This window comes from Microcaecilia unicolor, chromosome 3 (genome assembly GCF_901765095.1).
Source record: "Microcaecilia unicolor chromosome 3, aMicUni1.1, whole genome shotgun sequence".
Lineage (NCBI taxonomy): Eukaryota > Metazoa > Chordata > Amphibia > Gymnophiona > Siphonopidae > Microcaecilia > Microcaecilia unicolor.
In genome coordinates, this window is record NC_044033.1 from 157,537,394 (window position 1) to 157,565,036 (window position 27,643).

A 27,643-nucleotide genomic window follows, 5' to 3' on the forward strand; every position below is an offset into this window, starting at 1 on the left:
AGAGGAACATGGTTAGCAGATGTTGCTGAGTGAGGCAAATTTTACCTTTTCATGCAAATTCATGCAGCAGCAGCACACTGAGCAGAAGATTTCAGTGTATTATCGACGACGACACCCAGATCCCTTTCTCGGTCCGTAACTCCTAACGTGGAACTTTGCATGATGAAGCTATAATTTGGTTCGTTTTTCCCACATGCATCACCTTGCACTTGCTCATATTAAACGTCATCTGCCATTTAGCTGCCCAGTATCCCAGTTTCGTAAGGTCCTTCTGTAATTTTTCACAATCCTATCGCGAGTTAACGACTTTGAATCTGCAAATTTAATTACCTCGCTAGTTACTCCATCTCTAAATAATTTATAAATATATTAAAAAGCAGCGGTCCTAGCACAGTCCCCTGAGGAACCCCACTAGCTACTCTTCTCCATTGTGAATACCCATTTAATTCCACTCTCTGTTTCCTGTCCTTCAGCCAGTTTTTAATCCACAGTAGGACTTTTCCTCCTATCCCATGACCCTCCAATTTCCTCTGTAGCCTTTCATGAGGTACCTTGTCAAACGCCTTTTGAAAATCCAGATACACAATATCAACCGGCTCCCCTTTGTCCACGTTTGTTTACTCCTTCAAAGAATTGAAGTAAATTGGTCAGGCAAGATTTCCCCACACAAAAGCCGTGCTGACTCGGTCTCAGTAATCCATGTCTTTGGATGTGCTCTGTAATTTTGTTTTTAATAATAGCCTCTACCATTTTCCCCGGCACCGACGTCAGACTCACCGGTCTATAATTTCCTGGATCTCTCCCTGGAACCTTTTTGAAAACTGGTGTTACATTGGCCACCCTCCAATCTTCCGGTACCACGCTCGATTTTAAGGATAATTGCATATCACTAACAGTAGCTCCACAAGCTCATTTTCAGTTCTATCAGTACTCTAGGATGAATACCATCCGGTCCAGGAGATTTGCTACTCTTCAGTTTGCTGAACTGCCCCATTACGTCCTCCAGGTTTACCGTGAAGCCAGTAAGTTTCTCCGACTCGTCCGCTTGAAATACCATTTCCGACACCAGTTTCCTACCCTAATCTTCCTCGGTGAAGACCGAAGCAAAGAATTCATTCAATGTCTCCGCTACATCTTTGTCTTCCTTGATTGCCCCTTTTACCCCTCGGTCATCCAGCGGCCCAACCGATTCTTTTGCTGGCTTCCTGCTTTTAATATACCAAAAAATTTTTTTACTATGTTTTTGCCTCTGCTATCTTTTTTTCGTATCCCTCTTGGCCTTCTTTATCTGCACCTCGCATTTGCTTGGACACTCCTTATGCTTCTTCTTGTTATTTTCAGACGGTTCCTTCCATTTTCTGAAGGTGTTTCTTTAGCCTAATAGCTTCCTTCACCTCCCTTTTCAACCACGCCGGCTGTCTTTTGGACTTCCGTCTTTCTTTTCTAATTCGCAGAATATGTATGGCCTGGGCCTCCAGGATGGTATTTTTGAACAGCGTCCACGCCTGTTGTACAGTTTTTACTCTCTCAGTTGCCCCCCCCCCCCCAAGTTTTTTTTTCACCGTTCTTCTCATTTTATCATAGTCTCCTTTTTTAAAGTTAAACACTAACGTATTTGACTTCCTGTGTATAGTTATTTTAAGGTTGATATCAAAACTGATCATATTATGATCACTGTTATCAAGCGGCCCCAGTACCATAACGTCCCTCACCAGATCATGTGCTCCACTAAGGACCAAGTCTAGAATTTTTCCTTCTCTCGTCGGCTCCTGCACCAGCTGCTCCATAAAGCTGTCCTTGATTTCATCAAGGAATTGTACCTCTCTAGCCGCCGCCGCCAACTGATAGTCTGCAGGGGGGCACCAGAGACCCTAAGCACGGCCCTGACAACAGCTGTCCTAACCTTTCCCTCCCGGGCAACACTCGGAGACATATCCTCGGTGCGAGAGGATTGTACATCCCCTGGTGGGCAGGTCCTGGCTACAGGAGTACTTCCTACTTCACCAGGGTGATGCTCTCCTTCTAGGAGACCTCCCTCCTCCAAGGTAGCACAAGGGCTACCAGACTGGAGGTGGGACTTTTCTACAACATCCCTGTAGGTCTCCTCTATGTACCTCTCTGTCTCCCTCAGCTCCACCAAGTCTGCTACTCTAGCCTCAAGAGAATGGACATGTTCTCTAAGAGCTAGGAGCTCTTTGCATCGGGCACACACACATGACATCTCACCAACTGGGAGATAATCATACATGTGACACTGAATGCAAAAGACTGGATAGCACCCCTCTCGCTGCTGGACTGCTGACTCCATCTTAGTGTTTTTAAGTTTTTCAATAATTTAAAACTTGCTACAGTATTGAGGAGATTAGCATAATATAAAAGTGTCTTTTATATAGTAACTGGGAGAAAAAATTAATGTAAAGAGAAAATGCCTGATGGCGCACGGCACCTAGAGCTGAGGCCCTGAGTGGATCGGAGTGGACCTGGGAGTCACCCTGGAGAAGGCAGGATATGCAGATGAGCTGCAAGTCCTCCACAGCACCTGAAAGACAGCCGGTGGTAGAGCTGGGCACCTCACAGCTGAGGAAAGACTTACCAGGGGTTAGGCCGAAGCCAGCATTCCTCCCCCTGAGGGTTGCCTGATCCTAGCCAAAAAGCACTTGGAACGAGAGCCCTGGGAAGATCGGAGTGGACCTGGAAGCCACCCCGGATACAGCTGTGAGGAAATGCAGAAGGGCTGCAAGTCCTCCACAGCACCTTTTGGGAGCGCTGGGCACCTAGAGCTGAGGCCCTGAGTGGATCTGAGTGGACCTGGGAGTCACCCCGGAGAAGGCAGGATATGCAGATGATCTGCAAGTCCTCTACAGCACCTGAAAGGCAGCTGGTGGTAGAGCTGGGCATCTCACAGCTGAGGAAAGACTTACCAGGGGTTAGGCCGAAGCCAGCATTCCTCCCCCTGAGGGTCGCCTGATCAGATGATATAACATATCCATACTTGATCTTGATCTGTCCTTTCAGTTTTCATGGGCCAGACCATAGAGGTCTGCTCAGCACTGGCTTAATGTTCAACTATTGGAGTTGCCATCTATATCTGTCTAGCTATAATTGGGACACAGGCTGTAGAAGTCTTCTGGCATTATAATGCCTTACTTTCCAACTACTGGATTTGCTGCCTAAGCACAGCTATATTTTGTTTTGATTTACATTTCTCTTTTCATATAGGAATCCTTTGTTTTAATCCCATCCACTCTTGAATTCCATTACTGGTTTTGTCTGCACCTCCTCCTGCAGGAGGGCACCACCCTCTCTATGAAAAAAGTATTTCCTGATGTTACTTCTAAGTCGACCCCCCCCCCCCCCACACACACACACACAACCTCGGTTATGTCCTCTAGTTCTACTGCTTCCTCCTTCTCTGGAAAAAATGTGTTTTTACATTAATACCTTTCAAATATTTAAATGTTTCTATTATATTATTCCCATCACCTCTATCCCCTTCACGGAAAGAGTGGTGAATTTATGGAACATCTTCCCAGTGGTAGTGGTGGAGACTAAGCCTTTATCTAAATTCAAGCAAGCATAAGCTTCGCCATGCTGGGACAGACCAAGGGTCCATCATGCCCAGCACCCTGTCTCCGACAGCGGCCAAAAGAACAAGCATTTTGTCCCGCTCATCCCAGAAATGGTGGATTATTCCTACATCCATTCAATAACATTCTATGTCCTTTTCCTCCAGGAAGCCGTCAAACCTTTTTTTAAACTCCGCTAAGCCAACCACCCCAACCACCTTATCCGGCAACGAATTCCAAAGTCTAACCACTCGTTGAGTGAAGAAAAAGTTCCTTCGATTCGATTTGAATTTACTACACTGCAGCTTCATCGCATGCCACCTTGTCCTAGTATTTTTGGAAAGAGTAAACAGACGCTCCACATCAACCCATTCCATTCCACTCATTATCTTATACACCTCTATCGTATCTCCCCTCAGCCGCCTTTTTTCTAAGCTGAAGAGCCCCAGCCTCTTCAGCCTTTCCTCATAGGGAAGTCATCCCATCCCCTGAATCATCTTTGTCGCCCTTCTCTGCACCTTTTCCAATTCCACTATTATCTTTTTTTGAGGTGCGGCGACCAGAATTGAACACAATACTCGAGGTGTGGTCTCACCATGGAGCGATACAATGGCATAATAATATCCTCATTTTTGTTTTCCATCCCTTTCCTAATAATACCTAACAAGTGCATAGGATCTCTAAGGGAGAGGAGGAAGGGATAGTAGATGGCATGGATGGGCAGACTGGGTTATCCATAAGGTCTTTATCTGCTGTCATTATTCTATGTTCCTATGTTTTCTCAGAGGACAAGAAAGCCATATTCTCACACGAGAGGTGATATCAACGTCACCCAGTGCGGAATGCTAAAAAATTGTAATACAGCTTTAAATGCATGCAGTAGCATCCCCACCGTGTATGCATGAGTGCCTTCCCACCTGCTGTGAGAACGTGGTACCAGCAGTCGTCTTTCATCCGCTGTGAGAAGACGCATTGCTTCGTGGCTCTGTTACTGTGTTTGATGCGGTTCATTTGTGATACAATGGATTCTAAGAAGTTTATCCTTTTCTGTAGCAGCACCATTCCTTATGTGTGCCTTATTTTTTTTTTTAAGGGGTAAAAAGACTCTCGGTTGCTGAATTAAATGAACTATTAGAAGAGATTGAGACAGCCATAAAGGATTATTCAGAGGAGTTGGTACAGCAGTTGGCTCTACGGGATGAGCTAGAGTTTGAGAAAGAAGTGAAAAACAGCTTCATTTCTGTCCTCATTGAAGTGCAAAATAAGCAGAAGGAACATAAAGAAGCTTCAAAAAAGAAGAAAAAGCTGAAAAATGGGAGTCCACAGAATGGCAAACAGGAGAGGAGTCACATGCCTGGAACGGTAAGGTGACAGTATGTTCAGTGCATGTGTATATGCAGACACACAGAATATTAACTTTTGGTTTTCCAATTTTATATTCATGTTTATTCAGCAAAATGAGTCAGTTTTGACCTCTGTAATCGGAATAATGCAGCACTGCAGATTATATCCAGATTGATAATGTATGTTTCATGTGTAGTTAATTAACAGAAAAAGACTCCATATATAGTGAACACCCAAATGTATGTTGGCTTGCATGAAAGTGAGGAAAAAGAGGGTAGTGGTAGTGTTTTGCTGGTGTTGTTTTCCCTGTAGATAATCTGGATAAATGGTCAACATTATCTGATAGTACTGACACAACACATTCTTTGGAAAACTGTAGAACAGCCTAGAAAACCTATCTAGATATATGTAAAACTTGCTGCCTCTACTTAGAGCCCCCTTTAGTCCTACTTTGTATGCAGATCTATTTGGTCATATTATATTCACTTTTTACTATGGAAAATATTTTTCTATCGTGATTTGGGCCACCTCAATCAGCCCTTGCTCCTATTATTCATGAGACAGGTTTTTTTTTGTTTTCAGTACATTAATTTTTTTGACAAGCTACCAAGCCCTCTCCACCCCTCCCCCCCCCCCCCCCCCCCCCCCACCGGGGTGAGACCTCTCTCTGCCAGCTTTCCTTTTTTAGCACAATTTACATGTATTGATTTTGCTGTTTTTCTTACATTGGCAGAAAAAGCCAGTAGTTCCAAATGCTATTTATTATTAGTAGTAGTATTAGTATTTATATAGTGCTACCAGTGTACGCAGGCAGTGCTGAGGGGGGATATGATTGAGGTCTACAGAATCCTGAGTGGTGTAGAACAGGTAAAAGTGAATTGATTTTTCACTCTCTCAAAAAGTACAAATACCAGGGGACACTCAATGAAATTACATGGATATACTTTTACAACAAATAGGAAGAAATATTTTTTCACTTAAAGAATAGTTAAGTTCTGGAACTTGTTGCTGGAGGTTGTGGTAACACTGGGTTTAAAAAAAAAGGGTTGAACAAGTTCCTGGAGGAAAAGTCCATAGTCTGTTATTGAGATAGAGATGGGGGAGCCACTGCTTGCCCTGGGATTAGTAGCTTGGAATGTTGCTACTAATTTGGGTTTCTACCAGGTACTTGGACCTGGATCGGCCACTGCTGATTTCTTGCTTTCAAGCAAGATACTGGGCTAGATGGACCATTGGTCTGACCCAGAATGGCTATTCTTATGTAATATTCAGCTGGAAGCAGCAGTTTTTTAAGCAATGACCATTGTAACCTAATTAAGACCTAGATATTTAATGACAGGCCATGTCTCGGAAGTGAACATGGCCACTGGAACTTCTTAGGAGCCCAGCCAATATTCAGCCAGGACCAGCATAAAGGGATCTCCCTTTTCTACAACCCCTTCTCCCAGACCACGAGTCTGCCGCTAGAGTCGCAGCAGCCCTTTTGAGAGCAAAGCCAGAATGAGCAGGAGTGACTTTAGATTGCTTCTGCCCCAAGCCCCCTGACCACTAGAGAAAGTTAAGGTAGGCCCAAGGGCTTACAGGGGAAGGGGGCTGGGGAATTCTTCAGGAGGGGGCACTGTTTGTATGGGGGGTGTGGGAGGGGGAACTGCTATTATTCAGAGGATGACTGGAGGGGATAATACAGGGGTCACGAAATGCATAACCACCTGCCTGAAGTTATCCCGCAGCCACTTGCACCTGTCATTTGTGCTGTACACTAGTACCCTCCTCCCACTGACTGGGTCACAACAGTCTCTGGGCGGGTCTCCTGCTCTCAGATTATCCTCAGTGATTTCTAGGTTACTGGAGGCCACACTCCCAGTGACCCCATAGTTCCCAGAAAGCACTCAGTCCCAACACACAACCCACCAGGATTCTTGATCAGTCCAGACAAGCAGAGTCAACAAACGAATACTGTTTATTGTCTGAAAAATCGAAGAGTGAAACAGAAAAAGTGCAATCAGCAAAACAATAACTGAAATATGGATCAGTTATAACAGTAACTAAACATTTGCTTGCTTTTTAAATGTTCCTGTGGCGTTTAGGAAATATGCTGCTCACAGATTATCAGATATAACTGATCACAGGGCCTCAAAAAGATCTGTCTCTCTCTTCTCGGGCTAAGACTGGGGAAAAAGCCAGTAAAATCCAAATGAAAGTGAGCTTCTGGGCCAGTCAATGCCCAGAACAGCAATCTTTGAAAGTATATTGAAAGTATATTCCTTTCCAAAAGGCTTAAACAAAGAAAACAGTCTTGGTTCTGCAGCAGTTTCAAAACATAAACATGCAGCACCTGCTGGCCAAACTAGAGAAATACACCAGGAAATAAGGCAGTTTTACAGGCTTTAAAAAAGCCACTATTTATTTATTTATTTGTTGCATTTGTATCCCACATTTTCCTACCTATTTGCCGGCTCAATGTGGCTTACAATTTTCTGTCATGACTTATGCCATTTCAGAGTAAAGATACAATTGGTAATGGATATAGAACATGGATGATAAAGTGAACAGTCAAGTAAAAACAGGGAAAAAAAACATACAGTAGGTATCGCATATTGAACATGGATAACATAATAAAATTGGGCAATACAATATAGGGAGAAAGTAATCCGATTGTTAAGTAAATGATGTTGAATTATGGTTCAATTATGAGTCATTATGTTATGTCATGTTAAAGAGATATTTCTACAGTGCTTTACGGAAGTTAATTAGGTTGTGAATTATTTTCAGGTCAAGTGGTAGAGCATTCCACATTTGCGAACTCAAATATGAAAAGCTGGACGCATGTATTAATCTATATTTTAGATCTTTACAGCTGGGGAAGTGAAGATTTAGGTATGTGCGTGCTGATCTTTTAGCATTCCTCGGTGGTAAATCAATAAGGTCTAACATGTAGGTCGGGGCATCACCGTGAATTATTTTATGCACCAGAGTGCAAATTTTGAAAGTTATACGTTCTTTAAGCGGAAGCCAATGTAAACTTTCTCTTAGGGGTTTAGCACTTTCATATTTTGTTTTTCCAAATATGAGTCTGGTTGCAGTGTTTTGGGCAGTTTGAAGTTTTTTGATGATTAGTTCTTTACAGCCAGCTAGAAGGCTATTGCAATAGTCTAAATGACTCAGCACCATTGATTGTACTAGATTACGAAAGATTCCCCTAGGGAAGAAAGGTTTGATTCTTTTGAGTTTCCACGTTGAGTGGAACATCTTCCTTGTTATATTCTTCACATGGCTTTCCAGTGTGAGATTCCAATCAATGGTTACTCCGAGAATTTTCAGGGTATCTGGGCATGGTGTGGATATAGTGGTGAAGTTATTTGTATTATATTGTGATGTAAGTACAAGACATTGTGTTTTCTCTGCATTAAGTTTCAGTTGAAATGCATCTGCCCATGAGTGCGTAATTTGGAAACTGTGATTGATGTTTTTGGTGATTTCTTTTAAATCATGTTTAAACGGGATGTAAATCGTGACGTCATCTGCATATATGTGGCCAGTCAACGCCCAGAACAGCAATCTTTGAAAGTATATTGAAAGTGTATTCCTTTCCAAAAGGCTTAAACAAAGAAAACAGTCTTGGTTCTGTAGCAGTTTCAAAACATAAACATGCAGCACCTGCTGGCCAAACTAGAGAAATACACCAGGAAATAAGGCAGTTTTACAGGCTTTAAAAACCACTGTTCTGACGCAACAGGGCAATACTGGTTTTGCAGGTGCTGACTGATACTCAGTGCTGGCACCCATATGGCTAAGCTGGCAAAGTTAGGAAGGGTAGTTAGTGGGGTTCCCCAGGGGTCTGTGCTGGGATCGCTGCTTTTTAACTTATTTATAAATGACCTAGAGATGGGAGTAATTAGTGAGGTAATTAAATTTGCTGATGACACTCATAAAATTATTCAAAGTCGTTAAAGCGCAGGAGGATTGTGAAAAATTACAAGAGGACCTTACGAGACTTGGAGACTGGGCGTCTAAATAGCAGATGACATTTAATGTGAGCAAGTGCAAAGTGATGCATGTGGGAAAGAGGAACCCGAATTGTAGCTTCGTCATGCAAGGTTCCATGTTAGGAGTCACAGACCAAGAAAGGGATCTAGATTCCAAGATGGCGCTCTGAACGCACGCACCTGTAGTAGCTCCGAGTGTTTGTTGCAGATTGCTGTTTCCTCCGGGACCCTTGATTCCTCGTTATCGATGGGGAAGCGAAGGGGGAAGGTAAAGGAGGTCCCCTCGACTCCTGGACCATCGTCTGGGTTGAAACAATCTACTCTGCAATTTCCCACGGCGCTACCGGGTCCTCTGTGCACATCGACTCCTTCTGTAAACGTCGACGTATTGACATCGATGGGAAGCGGAGACAGGGCTTCCCTGAGCCCCGTGGAACGCAGGGCTCCACCACAGCCGGGGAATGAGTTATTCTCAACAGCCCGAGCAGAAACGGACACCGGAGTGTTGAATCCGCAACTGTTAGAGGGGAGGACTGTTGTCAATCGGAACGGGACCCAGGACCAGGCATTTTCGGCCGTTTACCACAGCATATTGTGAATAAGTTATCAAGCACTTAGTTCCTGTCCCACACCTCGGTACCAGCAGGTGGAATAGTTAAGCCCTTAAATGTGACGCTTGAGTCACTGTGGGATATGGTCTATAACACTCACTCCTCTATGCAAAAAATGTTGCAAGAAAATACTAATGATATTAGAACTCTTTCTGATGCCGCTCTGATACAGGCACAAGTAACTAACTGCGCAACAGTTCTGTAAGATTGAGAGTCTGGACACTAAAATTCAAGAAATGGGGACTGTGGAATCTGCTTTGGTTAAAGACAATAATTTTCTACATAAACATTTAGAATACCTAGAAAATCAAGCTCGTAGACTTAACCTTTGGTTCCTTAATTTCCCCAAATCTCCTTTAATTTCCCCAATGGACATGGTGAAAAAATGTATGACTGATTTACTAGGAATGGATAAAGACTCATTGCCTCCTATAACTCGGGCCTATTATATCTGGAACACTAAGGGGACAATAGGAGAACCCCCTATACGAGGGACGGAGGCAGAAATGAATCTTACTTCCTTCCTGGAAAGCTCTTTGGAAGTAATCACTCACAGGACGTCTATGCTGGTCACTTTTGTGCTGGAACCAGACCGGAATGCAGTACTAAGGCTTTCCCTGAGACATTTAGATAGCATGTTTTTGGGTTCCAAGGTTAGGATTTTTCCAGATTTATCTAGGCCAACACAAATGAGACGCAGGGCCTTTTTGGAACTGCGACCCAGAGTTGAGGCCATTAAAGCAAATTTTGTACTACGTTTTCCTTGTATTTGCAATGTAATGTTTGAAGGTAAACAGTTTCAATTTGTGGACCCTAAACAGCTTAAAGATTTCCTAGATGCTAGAGGTGAAGTAAATGTTATATGCCCTCCTACACAACAGGCTGGAGTATGAACATAGAGGTAGCAACTGTGTATTAATTTAATATTCTTGTTAAAAAAAATTTTCCTATCTTGGAATCAATTTCTTTCTTTTGTGTGGACAGAAAAAAATGTTCTCACTGTTTCCTTATGTGTTAAATGAAATGTTTTTCTGTTTATGGATCTAAATGTGAATTGCATGGTCACATTGTATTGTGTATCATTGAAAATATTAAAAATAAAATAATAAAGAAACAAGAAAGGGATCTAGGTGTCGTCGTTGATAATATCTTGAAACCTTCAGCGCAGTGTGCTGCTTTGTCTAAGAAAGCAAATAGAATGAGGTATTATTAGGAAAGGAATGGAAAACAAAAATGAGGATGTTATAATGCCTTTGTACCGCACCACGAATATTGTGTTCAATTCTGGTCGCCGTATCTCAAAAAAGATTTAGTGGAATTAGAAAAGGTGCAGAGAAGGGCGACAAAAATGATAAAGGGGATGTGACGACTTCCCTATGAGGAAAGGCTAAAGTGGCTAGGGCTCTTCAGCTTGGCAAAAAGGTGGCTGAGGTTTATAAAATAATGAGTGGAGTTGAACGGGTAGATGTGAAGCGTCTGTTTATGCTTTCCAAAAATACTAGGACTAGGGTGCAGCTAGTCCTAGTATTTTTGGAAAGCTACAATGAAGCTACAATGTAGTAAATTTTAAAACGAATCGGAGAAAAGTTTTCTTCACTCAACGTGTAATTAAACTCTGGAATTCATTGCCAGAGAATGTGGTAAAGGCGGTTAGCTTAGCGGAATTTAAAAAAAGTTTGGACGGCTTCCTAAAGAAAAAGTCCATAGACCATTAAGAACTGGTTGAAAGATAGGAAGCAGAGAGTAGGATTGCGTGGCCAGTATTCTCAGTGGAGGAGGGTAGTTAGTGGGGTCCCGCAGGGGTCTGTGCTGGGTCCGTTGCTTTTTAATGTATTTATAAATGACCTAGAGATGGGAATAACTAGTGAGGTAATTAAATTCGCCGATGACACAAAATTATTCAGGGTCGTCAAGTCGCAGGAGGAATGTGAACGATTACAGGAGGACCTTGCGAGACTGGGAGAATGGGCGTGCAAGTGGCAGATGAAGTTCAATGTTGACAAGTGCAAAGTGATGCATGTGGGTAAGAGGAACCCGAATTATAGCTACGTCTTGCAAGGTTCCGCGTTAGGAGTTACGGATCAAGAAAGGGATCTGGGTGTCGTCGTCGATGATACGCTGAAACCTTCTGCTCAGTGTGCTGCTGCGGCTAGGAAAGCGAATAGAATGTTGGGTGTTATTAGGAAGGGTATGGAGTCCAGGTGTGCGGATGTTATAATGCCGTTGTATCGCTCCATGGTGCGACCGCACCTGGAGTATTGTGTTCAGTACTGGTCTCCGTATCTCAAAAAAGATATAGTAGAATTGGAAAAGGTACAGCGAAGGGCGACGAAAATGATAGTGGGGATGGGACGACTTTCCTATGAAGAGAGGCTGAGAAGGCTAGGGCTTTTCAGCTTGGAGAAGAGACGGCTGAGGGGAGATATGATAGAAGTATATAAAATAATGAGTGGAATGGATCGGGTGGATGTGAAGCGACTGTTCACGCTATCCAAAAATACTAGGACTAGAGGGCATGAGTTGAAGCTACAGTGTGGTAAATTTAAAACGAATCGGAGAAAATTTTTCTTCACCCAACGTGTAATTAGACTCTGGAATTCATTGCCGGAGAACGTGGTGCGGGCGGTTAGCTTGACGGAGTTTAAAAAGGGGTTAGATAGATTCCTAAAGGACAAGTCCATAGACCGCTATTAAATGGACTGGAAAAATTCCTCATTTTTAGGTATAACTTGTCTGGAATGTTTTTACGTTTGGGGAGCGTGCCAGGTGCCCTTGACCTGGATTGGCCACTGTCGGTGACAGGATGCTGGGCTAGATGGACCTTTGGTCTTTCCCAGTATGGCACTACTTATGTACTTATGTACATTATTAAATGGACTTGGGGAAAATGCACTATTTCTGGAATAATGCTTTGTACTTTTTTGGGATCTTGCCAGGTATTTGTGACCTGGATTGGCCACTGTTGGAAACAGGATGCTGGGCTTGATGGACCTTTGGTCTTTCCCAGTATAACAATACTTATGTATTTATGCCTTTTGTTTGGCCTTATCTACCTGCTTAAAGTGTTCACTGACCATTGCCAGTACCCACATAACTGACAGCTGCTTCCCGATTTCGCCCCAGACTACTCTTCTGCCCTAATTCAACATGGCCAGTTAGTTTGTTTGCATTAACAGTTGACCCTTTGGTAGATATCTTTAGGGGAGATGGGGATGTGAGGGGGGTTCATATTGGGGGCACTCCTTCAAATGTTTTGTTATATACAGATAACATCTTGTTTATAATAATGGATTCCGGGATTACAATGCCATTAATCTCTAGGTACCTTCAGGCAGTGTTGTATAATAACTAAGTAAATGTACCAGTTACTGTACTTAAGTAAAAGTTTTGTCACTTGTAAAGAGGTACAAGAAACAGTTGTTACTTTTACCTAGTTACCTTTGATGCTTGCAGTAAAAAATAAAAGTGAAAGAGACCTAAATGATTCCTCAGTAAATCAAATGAAATAGCAAAACCTGAAACAGGAGTTTGCCATTACATACCTCATCACTCAAATTGGGATCATCTCATCTTAAATTTTTCTGTTCAGTTAATACAGCCTGTGAGAATAGGGAGTTGCCTGTGTGTGTTGAATTTGTTACTGGTCTCCAGCCAAACAGAACAGTGATGAGTTTGGGTCACTTTGAGGCAGAGATGAAGCTGAAGCTGGTTGCAATTCTTGGTGAACAGTCATGTGTCTGTCACAGTGGTTCTCAACCAGTGTAGGGACACACTTGTGTGTCACCAAAACTGTGACGAAGAGCAAGCCCTTGCTTTTCTTAATTACCATGTGTGCCTGCAGGCTGGGGAGAGCAGAACAGGGAATCAGGTACTTGAAATCCACATAATTAGTCCTTTTCTGCTTCAATATTACCCACAATGCTCACTGCTGCCACCAGCCCCATCTGGAAATGTTGCAAGTCTTTTCTTCCCCACCCAGCAGTCACCATGAGCATGGATGTGAATATTCTGTCAGGTGTGTCACAATGGAAGAAACAGCAGTGGTTCTCAACCTATCACAACAGATTGCTGGATATCTGATGGAAATTTTGCATTCGGGTGACCATCCACTGCATTGATATCCTTTAGAGAGGGAATCTGCTTGTCTGGCCAGGACTGAAGGGTTCCCACACATTTGACATTCTTGCATCAGTTCTTGAAGATATTTAAACAGTTTGTCATCAGACCAAAAATTGTTAGAACACTAGACAATGATTCCAATTTTGTGAAAGCCGCCTCTGTATTTGGAAAGTATGACAGTGATTATGAAGATGAAGTTGCAAGTGATGAATTAGACAGCTGTACTTCTAAAGCAGATAATAACAATGATGATGATAAAGCATTCTTTGCTATAAGGAAATTAGGTATTTCAGACAGAGATTCTCTTAATCAACACATGCAGACCCAGTCAGAAGACATCAGTAGTAATGCAGCCTGGTCAGATTTGAAGGAACTTTTTATCAGAGTAAGCAGTTCACTTCCTGCCTGTCAATCTATCACACCTTTTTAGATGTGATAGATTGACTCACAAGCACACTCGCATGAGTGAGTCATTTTCAAAAATTAGTTCTACTACAAGCAAAGTCTATTGAATTGTAGAGTAATAAAGCTGTTGGGATAAAAACGTTAATAGTTGCATTCATTGTAGTTGTAGTACTTTTTACTCAAAAAGTATTATTTCAGGCAATAACTTTTTTTTTTTCAGTGGTCAAAGCAAGCCATATACTTCTCCCATGTGGGTGACATCATCCAGAGAGCCTGATGCGGAAACGCTGCCCAGTGTACTACTACTTTAAGAGCTTGTGGCAGCACTCCCATTGCACATACATGGGTGCCTTCCTACCCGATTCACAAGTGTGGGACCAGCAGTCTCATCTGCAGTGAGGAGAGGATTCATTTCTTTGCAGTCTTTTCAGTGCATTTGTTCTTGCCTTTTTGGTGCTTTCCCTCGCTGGTTGTTTTCTGTTTGCTTCAGTATATTCTCTTTGTGTGTGTGTGTGTGTGTATCCTTCATAGTACTTTTTCCTTTAAAATTTCCTTTTTTTTTTTTGGCTCCTAGGGCTGCCTTAGGCGTGAGCATCAGCTAGGTAGCATTGTTCTTTTCAGTTGAACTGTGCACCTTGTTTTCCTCACCATTGAGTCGTTTGATTTTGCTTCAGCCATATTACCTTCCATGTAGGCTAAAGTTCCCAGTGCCTTTAAGTGCTTTTCCCGGTACAGTTGGAGCATATCTGGGGCTGATAGTCATTCGTGGTGTATCCAGTACTTTGGGACCAGACCATAACCATCTAAATTGTTTGCATATGCAGAAAAGAACCCAGAAATCCAGAGGCTCAAAAAGATTTTTGGAGTCAGGTCTTCATCGACTACATTGGCCTCAGTGTCTGCATCGGAAGCGTTGGTCCCTATGGCTACTAGACTTGTATCTGATACTGGAAGCGGCCGAGCATCAAGTGGGTCTCCACCTGTCTTGGCGCCAGCCGCTGGGCAGGGCCCGTGGAACCGATCAGTATTGGACCCAACATCAAGGAGACGAGTGGATTTGACATCGTCCTTTTTGGCACTGAGGGACCTTAATGCTCTGCATCAGATGAAGGCCAAGAAGCACTGGTCCCCCTCAACACACAGTGTTGAGCCTGGGGCATTGAAAGCATCAGCACCTGAAAAGCGTCTGTGCCGGGAGGAGTGCCCCATGCTGATCTGGGACTTAGTTTCTGACATGAGACCGAAGAGTCTGCAGGCTGTCTCTGAACTGGTGCCCCAGCCTTTACCGATGTTGGCCGTCGAACGGATCTAGGCTATGCTCCAGGAACACTTTTGCGGGGCTTCTTCAGATGCAGAATCCATTGGCACTGGGGTGCTTGTGCCAGCCATGACCCTACCTCTGTCTGCCCCGTAGAGCTCCCAGCCTGTTGCACAATGACACTGGTGCCACATGAGGCCCTCAAATCGATGCCTGCCCATGTAGGTACCCCCTCGACATCTGTGGAGGAAGCTTTGCTGGAGTCTGTGGGAGAACCTGCATCTCAGTGCCATTCCAGGCATGGACATGGTTCCTCTTGTCTGAGACAGATGCGGATTCAGCCCTCCCGTGTGGAGTATTTTGCTAATTCTGATTTGGACTCTTCATGGGAGTCTGATGATCCAAAGGTACTTCTCAGAGCAGGAGTCCTATGGAATTCCATCAGACCCCTCCCCTCCTGAGAAGTGGTGGAAGTTTCCACCTCAGAGTGTCTCATTCCTTGCTTTTGTTAAGGAAGTGGCAGCTGCCATCCCTATTAGACATGGAGGACAAGCCCAGGGCCGAGATGTTTGAGGTTCTAGACTATGACTTTCCTCCTAGAGAGGTTGTGATGGTTCTTCTTCACAAGATCCTATGTGATGTTCAGGTGAAGAATTGGGAGTCCCCTCTGTTTGTCGTAGTCGTGCCCATGAAGATTGACACTGTGTATCGGATTCAGAGTGTACTTGATTTTGATAGGCCACAGTTTCCTCCTTCCTTGTTGGTTGAATCTGCACTCAAATGAGCCAGAAGTTCCAGGGACTTTGCCGCTGCTCTTTTAGGCAGAGAAGCTCAGACACTGGACTCATTTGGGCGCAAGATGTTCTGGCCTCAATGCTTATCTCCCATATCCAGTCATACCAGCGCTACATGAGCTTTTACTTGCGGTCCTTGGTGTGCAGTATGACTGACTTGGCAGACATGCTCCCTCCAGAGCAGGCTGAATCTCTTCGCCAGTTGGCCAGAAAGCAAAAGGCCTGTTGTAAATTTCTGGCCAAGGGCACTTTTGACACTTGACATAGTGTTCAGGATCTCCAGGTAGCTGGGACCTAGTTTCTGACACGGTACCGAGAATACAACGATGCACTGGCTCTCATGGCTGTATGTCTGACTTGGAGCTGGCAGTTCAGCAGAGATTGGTGGACACCACTTCTATCTATTAGTTATGCTCGATATATCGGCAGCTTTTGATACAATAAGCACAAAATTTTGCTTAACTGATTATATTCAATTGGACTTAATGGAATAATCTGAAATTGTTTTTGTTCCTTCCTCAATGAGAGGCGATTTTTGTGTTATGAAAAAATGGTGAATGATATTCTGAAATGTGTTCATAGGGATCTTCCCTTTCGATTATTCTATTTAATATTTTTCTCTTTCTATTGTGTAAATTCCTGTATTGCTTAGCATTAAATTTCAGAATATATGCAGATGATATTCAGATTTTACTGAAAATCGACCGTTCTTTTGTTTTTTTCATTCCTAAATTTGTTTGAGCACCATAGAACAATGGATGAAGGGGAATCCCTTAAAACCGTATATGGCTAAAACTCAGATTTTATTATTGTCTAGTGACTATCTGACAGATGCTTCTTCCCATTTTTCAATGAGTGAAATCTCTATTCCAATACTGAAGACCATTCGAAATTTGGGAGTTATGTTGGATTTGTTCCTGAGCATGAAATCACAAGTTTTAAAAACAGTACAGCAAAATTTCTTTAAATTGGAAAATAGAAGATTGAGAAATTTGTTGAATGCCTGTAATTTCTGTACAATAGTAGAGTGTAGTTTGTCCTTTATTCGATTATTGCAATGGACTATTGGCTGGAATTTCAAGAATTTGAGGGCCTTTCATGGCTCAGAATGTTACAGCACAAGTCATTAGTGGTTGTTCTAGGTATACACACATCACCCCCATTCTGATACAGCTCCATTGGTTGCCAATTGAGCAGCGGATCCATTTTAAAATGTTATTGTTTTTTAAGGTGTTGAATAATGCAATGTTGGTTCTGGCTTCCTCAAAGCTAATAATTTATTAGCCCCCAAGAGCACTGAGGTAAGCAAATTAAATAAACTACTGGATGTACCTTCTGTTAGTTCCATCAGACTAGAAGAATATAGGTCCACTGTGTTTTGCATAGTAGGGCTGAAAATGTGAAATGCATTACCTTTGTATATTTGGGAGCTTCAAACAGAAAAAGAATTTAAGTATTAAAAAACGTTATTTTTGAACCATCTTATGGTATTAGTTTAGCTGACAATTTTTAAATAATATGAGTTGTATTGTGGACTTGCAAGAACCAGGCTGATTTGAGATTTTGTTATATGTAATTGTTTGTATATTGTGGTATGTTTAATTATGTGTGTTACCTGTATTCTGCTTAGGATTTGAGATGATGTGGAATATAAATACCATGGAGACAATCTTTTTGGGGAAAAGGGTGCAAGAGTTTGCGTATCTGATCAAAAAACATACTGATACCATCAATGCCATCTCCTGGCAGACACCTTCTGTGCCCTCCTCTTCCAGAAGGTTTTCTGGCAAGTCGAAGTGAGGTCCCTACCACTCTCAAAGGCATAGGTACACTCCTCCTCACCCTGCTCAGCCAATTCAACCCCAGCATGCTTGTTCTCATCAACAGCATGTGCAGAAGGCCCAGACAGCTCCCCAGTCAAAATGGGAGAAGATTTTTGACTGGCTCTATGAAAGCATAGCTGCCCTCTCAGTGACCATTCTGTCTAACCTTCCAGTAGGGGGAGGCTGAGTTTTTTCCAAGAAAGGTGGGCCCTTGTAACTTCTGACTGGTGGGTTCTTCAAATAGTCCGTCTCGGTTACACTCTCCATTGGTGAAAGAAACCAGTAAATTGTCCACTGAGGGCTATTTACCTTAGCTGCTGCAACAGAGAGGAGTACTTGAGGGGAACTCTCTGCCCTTCTAGCCCATGCGGTTGAACCTATTCCACCAGGGGAAGGAGGGAAGGGATTTCTATTCCAGGTACTTGTACTAAAAAAAAAATGGGAGGTATGTGTCTCCTCCTAGACCTAAGGTTCCTGAACAAATATCTGGTCAAAGAAAAGTTCAGGGTTGTTTCCCTGGGTTCTCTTTTCCCAATGATTCAGGAACAAGACTGGCAATGCTGTCTGGATTTAGAGGATGCCTTCACTCACATCCCAATACTTCCAGGTGACAGGACGTATCTCAGATTTCAGGTGAGAACACATCACGTTCTGCTATTTAACTTTGCAGCAGCTCCCAGGGTATTTACCAAATGTCTAGCAGCAGTCACAGTGTTGCTAGGCAGACTGGGAGTCCATGTGTTTCCCTACCTGGATGATTGGTTGGTGAAGAGCACATCAAAGGAGGGTATTCAGTCTATGTGCGTAACCCTAGTAGCGCTCTAGAAATGTTAAGTAGTAGTAGTAGTATGCGGAGGACTATTCGGGTACTGGAGCTACTAGGATTCATTTTTGACTACCCTAAGTCTGGTTTTCCACTAGTTCAGCAACTGGAGTTTCTAGGAGCCCTGCTAGACACAGTTCAAGCATGAGCCTTTCTCCCTCCATTGTGGGCAGACACCCTTGTTGCCATTGCCACTCAGGTTCCCATCAGCCTGCAGGTCACGTCTCGGCAGATGTTGAGGTTGCTAGACCATATGACCTCCACTGTACATGTCACTCCCATAAATGTCTCCATATGAGATCTGCTCAGTGCACCCTAGCATCTTGGTGGTTTCAGGCCACGGGGAAAATAGCAGATGTCATCCAAGTAACCTTAAGAGCTGGCTCAATCCTTCCTCTGGTGGACAGTTTGATCCAATTTGACCTTGAGACTGCCATTCCAAATTTCTCAGCCCCAGAATGTGCTGATGACTGATACATCCAACTTCGAGTGGGGAGCTCATTTGGATGGGTTTTGCACTCAAGGGCCATGGTGAGCTCAGGAAATGAATTTACAGATGAACCTCCTGGAGCTCCGGGCAATCTGGAACGCCTCCTTGGGTCTTTCAGAGGGTGTTTCCTGAGTCTTGCTTGCTTCCAGGAAAGATTCCAGAAAAGAGGTGTTACTCTTTCAAATGGAGGAGGTTTGTCATCTGGTGTGACAGCAAAGCCCTAGATCCCCTCTCTTGTCCTACACAGACCCTGCTTGAATACCTTCTACACTTGTTAGAGTCTGGTCTCAAGACCAACTCCGTAAGGGTTCACCTCAGTGCAATTAGTGCTTATCATCAGTGTGTAGAGGGTAAGCCTATCTCTGGACATCCTTTAGTTGTTCACTTCATGAGAGGTTTGCTTTTGTCAAAGCCCCCTGTGAAACCTCCACCAGTGTCATGGGATCTCAATGTCGTTCTCATCCAGCTGATGAAAGCTCCTTTTGAGCCACTGAATTCCTGCCATCTGAAGTTCTTTGACCTGGAAGGTCATTTTCTTTGTGGCTGTTACTTCAGCTCGTAGAGTCAGTGAGCTTCAGGCCTTAGTAGTGGATGCACCTTATACTAAGTTTCATCATAAGAGTAGTCCTCCGCACGCACCCTAAATTCCTGCCAAAGGTGGTGTCGGAGTTCCATCTGAACCAGTCAATTGTCTTCCAACATTTTTTCCCCATCATGCCCACCCTGGTGAAATCAGCTTGCACACCTTGGAGTGCAAGAGAGCATTGGCCTTTTACATGGAGCAGACAAAGCCCTTCAGACAGTCCGCCCAGTCGTTTGTTTCTTTTGATCCCAACAGGCGGGGAGTCGCCATCCGAAAATGCACAATCTCCAATTGGCTAGCAGATTGTATTTCCTTAACTTATGCCCAAGCTGGGGTGAATCTGGTGGGCCATATCACATGCTTCTGAGCCTCTACTTCTATCAGAACTGCTGAACTCTCACTCTCACTGTGAGCCTGTATTCCCATCAGAACTGCTGAGCTCCCACTCTCACTGTAAGCCTGCACTTACTTTAGAACTGCTAAGCTCCCACTTTTATAGCAGTTTACACTCTTATTAGAGCTGCTGAGCTCTAACCTTTATTGTAGCCTGCTCTTGGGGAAGGCTTTCCTCAGCCATCATTTTTCACAACATAATTTCAAACCAGGCAGACAGTTGGTGATACCAGAAAGCACCTCCCACAATAGGCAGTTTGCTTCTGAGGCTCTACTTCTATCAGAACTTCTGAACTCTCACTGTGAGCCTGTATTCCCATCAGAACTGCTGAGCTCCCACTCTCACTGTAAGCCTGACTTATAGGTGTTCAGTACTTCACTCCTGAGCATCTGACTGTGAGTAACCTATATATCCTAAATTGACACCAAAATGAACACAATCAAAATACTTCTGGTAATCTACTCCCTTTCACTGATCCACCTAGCACTATCCATCCCACTCACAGAACATTACTTCATACCCACCCTACAAAATCACCAAAAGACTGATCAAACATTCCACACTCCACCAAACTGACTCTTATCACACTAAAGGAAAACTATCTAAACATGGACATCACCAAAAAAACGAGAGGAAAGACCACAACAAACACACATCACCCAAGGAATGACAACAAAAATCCACATAACACCAAACCTAGAAGCCCCATACCAAAATATCCAGGTAGTCTACATCAATGCTAGATCCGTAATCAACAAAACAACATCAGATTGGATCACCTCAGAAAACCTTGATCTCATCTTTATCAATGAAACATGGATTCACAACCAAAACGACACCATAATCCTTGAACTGTGCCCGGCAGGTTACAAAATCACCCACCGAACCAGATCGGAAAAGAGAGGTGGAGGCATAGCACTAATATTCCGAGAAAAATTCACCACCGAAACCACAGCCACCTCCATAACACCCTAACTAGAAATTGCCTCATTTAGAATCCATAACAACTCCCTAACTGATCACCTGAATTGCGTATTATTCTACAGACCACCTGGCAACTGGAAGGAAAGTCAGCCCACCTTCATGGACTTCATATCAAACAACTGTGTAAATAACAACAACATACTGCTACTAGGCGACATTAACCTTCAGCTAGAAGACCCCAACTCCACAAACGCACTTGAATGTAAAGACTTCCTACAGTCCTGGGATTTTAAATGGCCCCACATGCAAACTACCCATATCAAAGGACATACATTGGACCTCCTATCACATAAACTACCTACAGACAATAATCTATTAATAACAGACATCAAACGGACAGCAGTACCTTGGACTGACCATTACAAACTGAACCTAACTCTAAACTGGCGGAAGAAGGGATCAAACAGTACACCAGAACATACTACTTACACTACAAGAGGGCAAATCGATCCACAAATATTCTGGCAACAAATATACGACAAAGAATGGACAACACGCACTGATTCCATACTTTCTCAACCACTGGGATGGCAGATGCAACAGCGTACTAAACAAAATAGCACCTTTAAAAACAAAAATATCAAAAAGACAAAACACTATACCTTGGTTCAATGACAAACTAAAAAACTCAAAACACAATCTAGAAAACTTGAAGGAGTATGGTGAAAGACAAAAGATGAATACACACTCAACGCATGGAAACAAATACATAGAAAATGCAAATATGCAATAAAACAAACCAAAAGGTCCTACTACAAAACCAAATTAGGACCGGACTACAAAGATATGAAGAAACTATTCCAAATCGTAACTTAAGTTACTAGACACCACCCCTATCACCACAACCAACACAGACATCCCACCCGCAGACAAACTTGCTAACTACTTTAACGAAAAAATAATAAAACTACGCAGCACACTTCCTCATCACAATACCGACATCGAAATCTTCTTCAACGATCTGGACCCATCCTCCGAAGGATACCCAGCTGACCGCATTTGGACAACATTTAATCTCCTCAGCACCGAATCAGTTACACAAGCGGCTCACAGGTTCACCAAGACCCACTACAAACTGGATACATTTCCCAGTCATCTACTCAAGTCTGCCCCAGACCGCTTCATAGCAGACCTTACATCCCATCTAAACTTCATGTTACAACAGGGTCTCTTCCCTGAGGAACATGGCAACATCCTACTCACCCCAATACCAAAAGACGCCAAGAAAAGCACAAACGATATCTCCAATTACTGCCCAGTTGCGTCCATTAGTAGTAAAAATGATGGAGAGCTTCATGACTAAACAGCTTACAGAATACCTGGACAAGTTCTCAATACTACATAATTCACAATCAGGATTCCGATCCCACCATAGCACAGAAACTGTCCTAGTCACTCTCCTGGCCAAATTCAAGCAGGAGATTGCCACAGCATAATATTCCTCCAGTTCGACATGTCGAGTGCATTCGACATGGTAAACCACAATATACTACTAAGAATACTAGGCCACTTTGGGATTGAAAGAAACGTACTTAACTAGATCAAAGGCTTTCTAACCACCAGAATTTATCAAGCAAAATCAAAGTCAAACATATCACCACCGTGGAAAGCAGTCTGCGGAGTACCTCAAGGATCACCATTATCACCAATACTGTTCAACATGATGATGATTCCACTGGCACAGTCCTTATCCAACTGAGGCCTTAACCCATTCATTTACGCAGATGATGTTACAATATACATCCCCTTCAGACATGATCTGACAGAAATAACCAACAAAATCAACGATAGTCTGAACATCATGGACTCCTGGGCAAACTCATTCCAACTGAACACTGAAAAAACACATTGCTTCATCCTTTTCTCTCCATATAACAAATACAAACCCACAACCATAAATACTCCAGGACATACCCTCCCTACCTCGGACAGTTTGAAAATATTCTGTGTCACACTCGATCGCAACCTTACCCTTGAGAGCCAAGTAAACTCTGTAACAAAGAAAATGTTCTGTTCGATGTGGAAGCTCAAACGATTAAAACCTTTCTTCCCAAGAGCAACTTTTCGATACCTAATACAATCAATGGTCCTAAGCCATGCAGATTATTCGACCGGAATCTACGCGGGCTGCAAGGAACAACTCATAAAAAATCTCCAGACCGCCCAAAATACAGCAGCAAGGCTGATATTCAGCAAAACATGCTTCGAAAGTGCCAAACCCCTCCGAGAAAAGTTGCATTGGCTCCCAATCAAAGAACGGATCATCTTCAGAATCTGCACCTTAGTCCACAAAATCATGTACGGCATATTCCCAGGATACATGACAGACCTTATAGACTTACCAATAAGAAACAAAGTCAGATTGTCAAGATCCTACCTAAACCTACACTACCCAAATTGCAAAGGACTGAAATATAAAACAACTTACGCAGCCGGCTTCTCCTACATAAACGCACAACTATGGAATGGGCTCCCAAAAGCTGTGAAAACAATCCACGACCACTTGAACTTCAGGAAATCACTAAAAACCTACCTCTTCAAAAAGGCGTACCCCAACGACTCCACATAACCCTCTTCACCTACCAACACAGTATGACTATGATCGAACAGGACATCAAGCAGTCTTCATCCATTCCGACCCTCCACTTATACCTCATACGATCACTATACAACTTTGTATTTGTTATCCACTGACTGGGCAAACGCCTTTGACGGTACTATGTAAGCCACATTGAGCCTGCAAATAGGTGGGAAAATATGGGGTACAAATGCAATAAATAAATAAATAATGTCAGAGCCATGGCTGCGTCGGTGGCTCACTTAAAGTCAACCTCCAACGAAGAGATTTGCAAGGCTGCAACGTGGTCATCAGTCCACACATTCACATCTCACTACTGCCTTCAGCAGGATACCCGACATGACAGTCGTTTTGGGCAGTCAGTGCTGCAGAATCTGTTTGCGGTTTAGAATCCAACTCTACCCCCCCTAGGCCCATTTTTATTCTGTTCCAGGCTGCACTCTGTTAGCTGTATATAGTTTTAGGTTAACCTATGTTATTTCGCCATTGTGAGGCCCAATTGACCAATGTTCATTGTTGTGAGTGAGCCTGGATGCTAGGGATACACCACGTGTGAGAATAAGCAGCCTGCTTGTCCTCGGAGAAAGCGAAGCTACTTACCTGTAGCAGGTATTCTCCGAGGACAGCAGGCTGATTGTTCTCACAATCCCTCCCACCTTTATTTTTGTCTATTAGATTGTAAGCTCTTTGAGCAGGGACTGTCTCTCTTCTATGTTTGTGCAGCACTGCGTACGCTTTGTAGCGCTATAGAAATGCTAAATAGTAGTAGTAGTACTTCCCCATTGGAGTTCTGGTTTGTTATGCTTTTTGATTTAACTGAGGTATGTGCTTGCGCGGCGGGTGGGAAGTCACTCTGCGCAGGCGCAGCGCTCACTGCATGCGCACCAGAAGACTCTAGCAAAACTTTTGTTTTTTGCTATGGCAAAATGCCTGTTCCCAGGCCGATGCGGACTTTGACCCACGTGTGAGAATAATCAGCCTGCTGTCCTTGGAGAATATCTGCTACAGGTAAGTATCTTCACTTAATTGGTGGTGGGGAGGAAATTAATACAAATGTGTCAACACTCGTGTTAATGGAAAAGAGATACAAATATTGATTATGTAGGTAGTGCACAATTGATGCTTACTTGTGGAACCTTAGTAAGCGATGATGAAAGAATTGGTTATGTGGTGACTGAGGCCGGAGGCTGAATAAAGAATGATAAAATGGAGAGGCATTTTTAAAAAATTGTTAAACACATGAAAGGAAAATTGATGTGACTTGAAACAAAGTAAGTTCATATTGTCAGTCATATTCTGTACTTTTTCTATCATATACTGTTCTTTTCCTTGACATTTTAATCTATAGGCAAATAGCCAGACCTCAAATTTTAGGTGAGCCTGCAGCCAAAATGCATGGGCACAATGCCATCCCCAGGGCCCACCCCAACGCAATTTAACTTAAAATGTTAAATACTTGAGCTGGCAGAGATCCCCAGCTGAAGGCCTCCTTCCAGCACAGTTTAGCAATTGGCAGCATCTTTAGTTGGTTACGACATTGGTACCCGGTGCATGCCTAGTTTTCACATGTAGGCGAAAACTGAGCATGTACTGGCATTGTGTGGCACAGAAAAACTGTTGCTGACTGCTGAGCTGTGCTGGAGCCAGTTCAAAGTCTTCAACTGGTTGGTCTTCGGGATTCCCTTACAGCTGGAGCAAGGATCCACCTTCTGGGTGGGCTAGTGCTCAAAATGGGCGGGCCCCAGCCCACCTTTAGCTACCCCACATGAAATGCAGATGTGAAAAGTGTAGTATGATTCTCTTCTGTATTCCTTGTACACTGTTTTTCTTGGTTTAGTGCTTACTAATAGCCTTTGCATTTCTTTCTCTACCCCTTCTTGTAATCTACTGCTGCTTTTTAGCGCTTCAGCATGGAAGGAATCTCAAATGTCATTCAGAATGGTTTCCGCCACACGTTTGGGAACTCAGGTGGAGAGAAACAGGTGCTTAGTTTTCCTTTCTGCTTTCCTTTTCTTTGTGTGTCTATTTCTGTGTTACTATATCCCAGCTCCAGTCTTCAGGTATGTTATTTGTAAATAATCCAGTTTGTGCTCAATTTAGTTGTTTGCCTGGTAATTGGGTAATCTAAGCTTATTCTCTTCAACTCATCTCAGCACCGAGGTTGAAAAAGTACACTTTTCTATAAAAATGTATCTCCCAGGGGGGCATTGTTTCCAAATGGGTTAGTTTTGCACATGCCATGACTATAATGAATTTCACTCCTAACTAAATATGGGGAATATTATATTAGTATCTCAAATTTTCTGCTAATGCTTGCTGTACTAATTGCATCATGCCAAAAAAAAAAATCTTCCTTCTGGAATTTATAGGATGTAATATGTTGGGATCCTCTCCTAACTAGGCAGTTTGAAATATTTTGCATCAGATATGGCGCTTCTGGTTTTTATTAGTCGAGTATACAGAATTCGTTTCAGAAAAATTTCAAAAGGGCAGTGAGAGCAAAAGTGTAACTGTAATTGTGAAAGGCTGAAAGTAGTGGTCAAGCATGAACATTACATTGCAGACTAAATAAAACATTTTCCTAACCTTTGTCATATTTAAGGGACCTTATGTACGGAAATGTTTTTTTTTAATTGGAGTTTATATGGATAACTTATGTACATAGGTTTCTGACCTTTGAGGCATTCCTGAAGGCAGAGTTTGACATTACCTCTGTAATTTATAAAATACATGCATAAAATATACTGAGAAATTAAATTGGTGCATGTCTAAATGCAGATCTAAGTATATTTGCACTTTCCGTAGGGTAATTTTAAAAAGAGAACATGTGCTTATATGCTTCTTCTTAAAACTGGTGTAACCTATCCATATACTTGTCTCAATTAGGTGGCCTTTTTTAAAAATTGTATTCTTTATTTGAAATTACCCACGAATGGGTCTGCATGTAAAGTCTGTTTATATACAGAAAAAGGCTTTTATAAAATTGCATGTCTGCATATACATACAAAAAAAGTACGAAAATTTATGCCTACTTGTTCATAGGTATTCCCAGGGAATTAGTTTTGGCGGAACAGAGGTGGAGTTGTGATGTGTGAAGTTTATAACATGTATGTACACGTGTAAATACATGCACAAATTTATACTTTTAGATCAGGTGTACTTCTGTGCATCAGCATCTGTGCACTATTTGAGCTGGATCTGGGAGCCTATTTCATAAACGTATTTGTGTGCCTATGGTGCTTTCATAAAACAGGCACCTTTTTTGGACTTAGGTGTCCTGTATGTTCAACTTCTTACCCTTCAGCTGGCTGTTTGCCTCGTCTCTTAACTCTCATTTCTAAATGTTTGTCTGTTCCCTTTCTTATAGAGCACCTTTTTTTTAGACTGTCTCCATTCTATTGTTCTGTGAATTTCTTCCTCATATCTGTTCCTCTCCCCACTATCTTCCACACGGTTTCCCCCTATCTTCCTCCAGCTCTCCTTGGCTTGCTGCCTGGGAAGTGTTTGCATTGAAAGTATTTCACTCTGCTCTTGACACTGGCAGCACTTGAATAGCATAGTTGCTAGACCCTGCAAGCAAGGAAAGGAAGCTATGCTGTGTACTTCAGCGTTACATTCAAGATACTAATCCTGTGATATGCATGAGATGAGCTGCAGAATTTCTGTACTGTAGTAACTCTCTGAATATGAGCTATAATTCAGTTTTGATGATGTCTACCATCTAAAGAATAGGATCTTTCATGGGCTTTGCTAAATTTATAGGTTGTTTTGCACCAATAAGCTGTTTTTCATTTTTTTTCCATCTTTTTGCTACCTTTTTGCTATCCCTAGTTAAACATTTCAACCAATTTTGGAGGTTTTTTCCCATCATCGCTGCATCAGCCT

The 27,643-nt window shown here is 42.7% G+C and overlaps 1 protein-coding gene across 1 annotated transcript in view; it reads left to right on the plus strand.

The window, feature by feature from the left end:
* The window catches only part of LOC115464297 (fasciculation and elongation protein zeta-2-like), a 65,564-nt gene that overhangs the window by 20,883 nt on the left and 17,038 nt on the right, over window positions 1-27,643 (plus strand). The window contains 2 exon segments of the mRNA XM_030194690.1: window positions 4,660-4,928; window positions 25,660-25,740. Of these exon segments, the coding sequence (XP_030050550.1) occupies window positions 4,660-4,928; window positions 25,660-25,740 (350 nt within the window).